The sequence below is a fragment of the Elaeis guineensis genome, chromosome 10, assembly GCF_000442705.2.
Source record: "Elaeis guineensis isolate ETL-2024a chromosome 10, EG11, whole genome shotgun sequence".
In the NCBI taxonomy this organism is placed as follows: domain Eukaryota; kingdom Viridiplantae; phylum Streptophyta; class Magnoliopsida; order Arecales; family Arecaceae; genus Elaeis; species Elaeis guineensis.
The window spans coordinates 29,199,845-29,203,070 of record NC_026002.2 but is presented as its reverse complement, the minus strand read 5'-3'; the positions used below and the strand labels follow the sequence as shown (position 1 = coordinate 29,203,070).

Below are 3,226 nucleotides of genomic sequence, written 5' to 3'. Positions count from 1 at the left end.
TGATTCTAGAAGAGAATAGAAATATCTCAATCATTCAAAACTCAATTTAAACTCTCACCTAATATTCAAATATCACTCCTATTTCAATCATGAGACAAATGCATTGAAAAATATAATCATTTCAATTCCTATTTTGATCCCTTCTGATTTTGATTCATTCTGATGATGCTGATTCTAATTGCAAACCAAATGTGCCCCGAAGTAGAAATGAGGAACCATTGACCCTTGGACGAGTGGAAAAAAAAACCATAAGCATAATAATTTAGAGAGAACAGGGATGATAGAAGAAACCCAGCTGAAAGACTTGTGTTAATAAATATCCAAAAAAAGGACATCTTTCATAACCTCTTTGAAATGAAGTTGATGGCCATGCCCATCAGTTTGCTTCAAAGTAGAAAAACAAAAAAGAAACCAAGAAAGAAGCACAGGAGTCCATGGAAAAAAGCTATCCAAGAGGAAGGCTCAAGGCTCAAGCCTCAGAATTTGATCAATGCAGCAAGGGCAAGGCAGTTGCTAGCCAACTTGGTGAGCGTATCATCATAGCTTGCCATCGGCGAGGTCGCGGCCATCTCTGTGAACCCATCCTCGCATGTGCCGTAGTCGTCGATGAGCGCACTTAACATACTATTGAGAGTCCCCTTATCCCCTTCAGCCAAGGCCTTCGCGGCAGAGTCGAGATTGTCCAATGCATCATCATAGTTCTCAGTGCATGATTGGAGGATACTTGGATTGGAACTATCATTGGCAAGCTTGGCAGCCTCGGTACGCGCAATCTCTGTATGGTACCGGCATGCCTTCATTTCCAGAGTAAGGAGAGTCTTAGCATCGATGGTCGCAAATGCCGGCAAGAGAGCACTGATTGATGAAAGGCACAAGTCCTGGTAGTCGGTGTGGCGGCACATCCCCTCGACGGCATTCGGAAGGTCGCTCGAGTGGACCGGAGCAGTTGATGGTGATGAGAATTGAGACAGAGATGGTCCCCCGACCGGAGACGAGACAGGGGACAGAGATGGTTCCTCTTCTGGAGATGGCGTAGGGGTGACAGATGGTGATGAGGCTGGTGTTAGAGATGGACTCTGGGCTCGGAATGGCCTCGGAGATGGCAATGGGGACTGGGATGACTTTGAAGATGGAGACGGGGCCGAGGCAGGGGCCGGCAATGGGGAAGAGAGGTAGAGGTATGCGGGAGAGGAGTTGCGAGGGACGCAGGCGGGGGTGGCAGGGTGGAAGAGAGAGGAGAGGGAGAGAAAGAGGAAGAGAGGGAGTTCTGGCCTCATGGTGACTGTGGAGAAGGGCGCACAGAGGAAAGAGGGGGTGGCGGGGAGTACAGAACAAAGGAAGGGTGTTTGAGCTAAAGATAGAGAAGGGATTCAGGGGAATGGAGGATAGGAAGGGTTGAAGCAGTTTGGGGGGAAATGGTTGCTTGTCCATCAAAGCAGGAATAGTAAGTTGAATTATAGCCGTTACTGGATAACTGAATATTAACAATAGCCGTTACTTGGGTGGTCTTTGTTCTCAGTTATGTTTGAAAGGAAAAGAAATGGTGTAGCAATTTTAGCATGTATATTTTTGGGGATGAAAAAGAGAGGGGAAAACCCTAAGGGATTCATTAAGTAATGAACTAAAAAAAATTAGTATAATTTTGACTAAGAAGCAAGCTAATTAGACAATTTTTGTTAGAATAGAGGTTAAATCTACATAATTGGATGATAGGCTCCAGTATGCCATGTGTATCTCTCATATTCATTTCTTTCAACAAAACTAGTATTTAGCATGTATGATGCATATGCACAATAAAACAAAGCTTAAAAGGGACAGGTTGGGAAATATAACAAAATTGAAGTTAGCTTTGAAGGCATGCATCCAAAAGTTCTGAATATAATAATAGAAATACAAACTGCACTATTGCATTGATGTGAGGCTTATGGAACAAGAGGACAACCGGGGTTCATATGCTATAGAGACTAATTTCATACACAACGTGGAAATAAAGCATGTCTCGCTGATATTGGAGGTAAAATACTGCTCATGAGAAATTTTTCCATATGCTCGTCACTGGGATAACTTGATTGGGGAAACTAAGAGATTATAAGAGAAGGCAAGCATTATTCTTTGAAACATCGGTCTCAACTATGGCTTATTATTGATTTCCTAGAGACCAAACTTGCCAAACGATCTCATACATGTTGCCACCAATGCCTTAGAACTTCCCAGTCATTAGAAATCTAATACCACTGCAACAGGATGGTGATAGAGGTAGGGTGGTGACTGGTGAGACAATGACCCCGGAAAAAGAAATTCCAGAAACATCTTACTTGAAGGACAGGATGCAAGCAAATGGCCACCGTTTGTCCATCTACTTCTTTTTCCATGCATTGACGGTTTTGTCTGCCTGAATGAGAGGACCAGCGTAGGTAAGACGGCAATATTCCTTCTTTAATGTGTGTTTCTTCTGCTTTGAAATGGTTGAGAGGACACTAACTCTCCAATTCCAGCCATCACCGTGAGAAAAAGACCCCAACATATGGTCGCCATTGCCTTATCAGCAGGGAAAGTTCAAGGAATACTTTACTAGCAATAATTTGACCATTGCCTTATCAGCAGGGAAAGTTCAAGGAATACTTTACTAGCAATAATTTTCTGTTTTCCAATGCACTCTGAAGTGAATGCAGTGTTACTATCATGGTTCAGAGCATGACATGGATAAAAAAGATACGAGGCAAGAAATTATATGCATTGAGATCATGAAGTATATCAAACAGTTTGATGCATCTGATCATCAAGTGATGAAAGGCATACAAGATCCAATCCACAATTTTTTTGCCTGAGCACATAGAGATATACAATCTAGAAAGAGCTTACTCCGGCCTTCATATAAACAGTTTGATCCATCTGATCATCAAGGTTCTATAAACAGTTTGATGCATCTGATAATTTTCTGTTCTCCAGCGGACTCTGAAGTGAATGCAATATTAGTATCAGGTTTGGAACATGACATGGACAGAAAAGATCGGAGGCAAGAGATTATATGCATTGAGATCATGAAATATATTACACAGTTTCACGCATCTGATCATCAAATAAAGAAAGGTATACAATATTGGATAAGCTTTATGACAACTTGATTGTGGCATCCAATCCACGATCTTTTACTCCAGCACATGGAGATAATCAGAAAGAACTAAAAACTTTTTGAACAGATACTCAAAACAACAGTCAGCCAAAA

The 3,226-nt window shown here is 41.9% G+C and overlaps 1 protein-coding gene across 1 annotated transcript; it reads right to left on the bottom strand.

Annotated features, from left to right (window-relative positions):
* Nucleotides 1-281: 281 nt before the first annotated feature.
* On the bottom strand, nucleotides 282-1,394 carry LOC105052587 (uncharacterized). Its single transcript, XM_010933441.4, has one exon. The coding sequence runs from the start codon at nucleotides 1,275-1,277 to the stop codon at nucleotides 477-479; it is 801 nt and encodes a 266-aa protein (XP_010931743.1). The 5' UTR covers nucleotides 1,278-1,394; the 3' UTR covers nucleotides 282-476.
* Nucleotides 1,395-3,226: the final 1,832 nt, after the last annotated feature.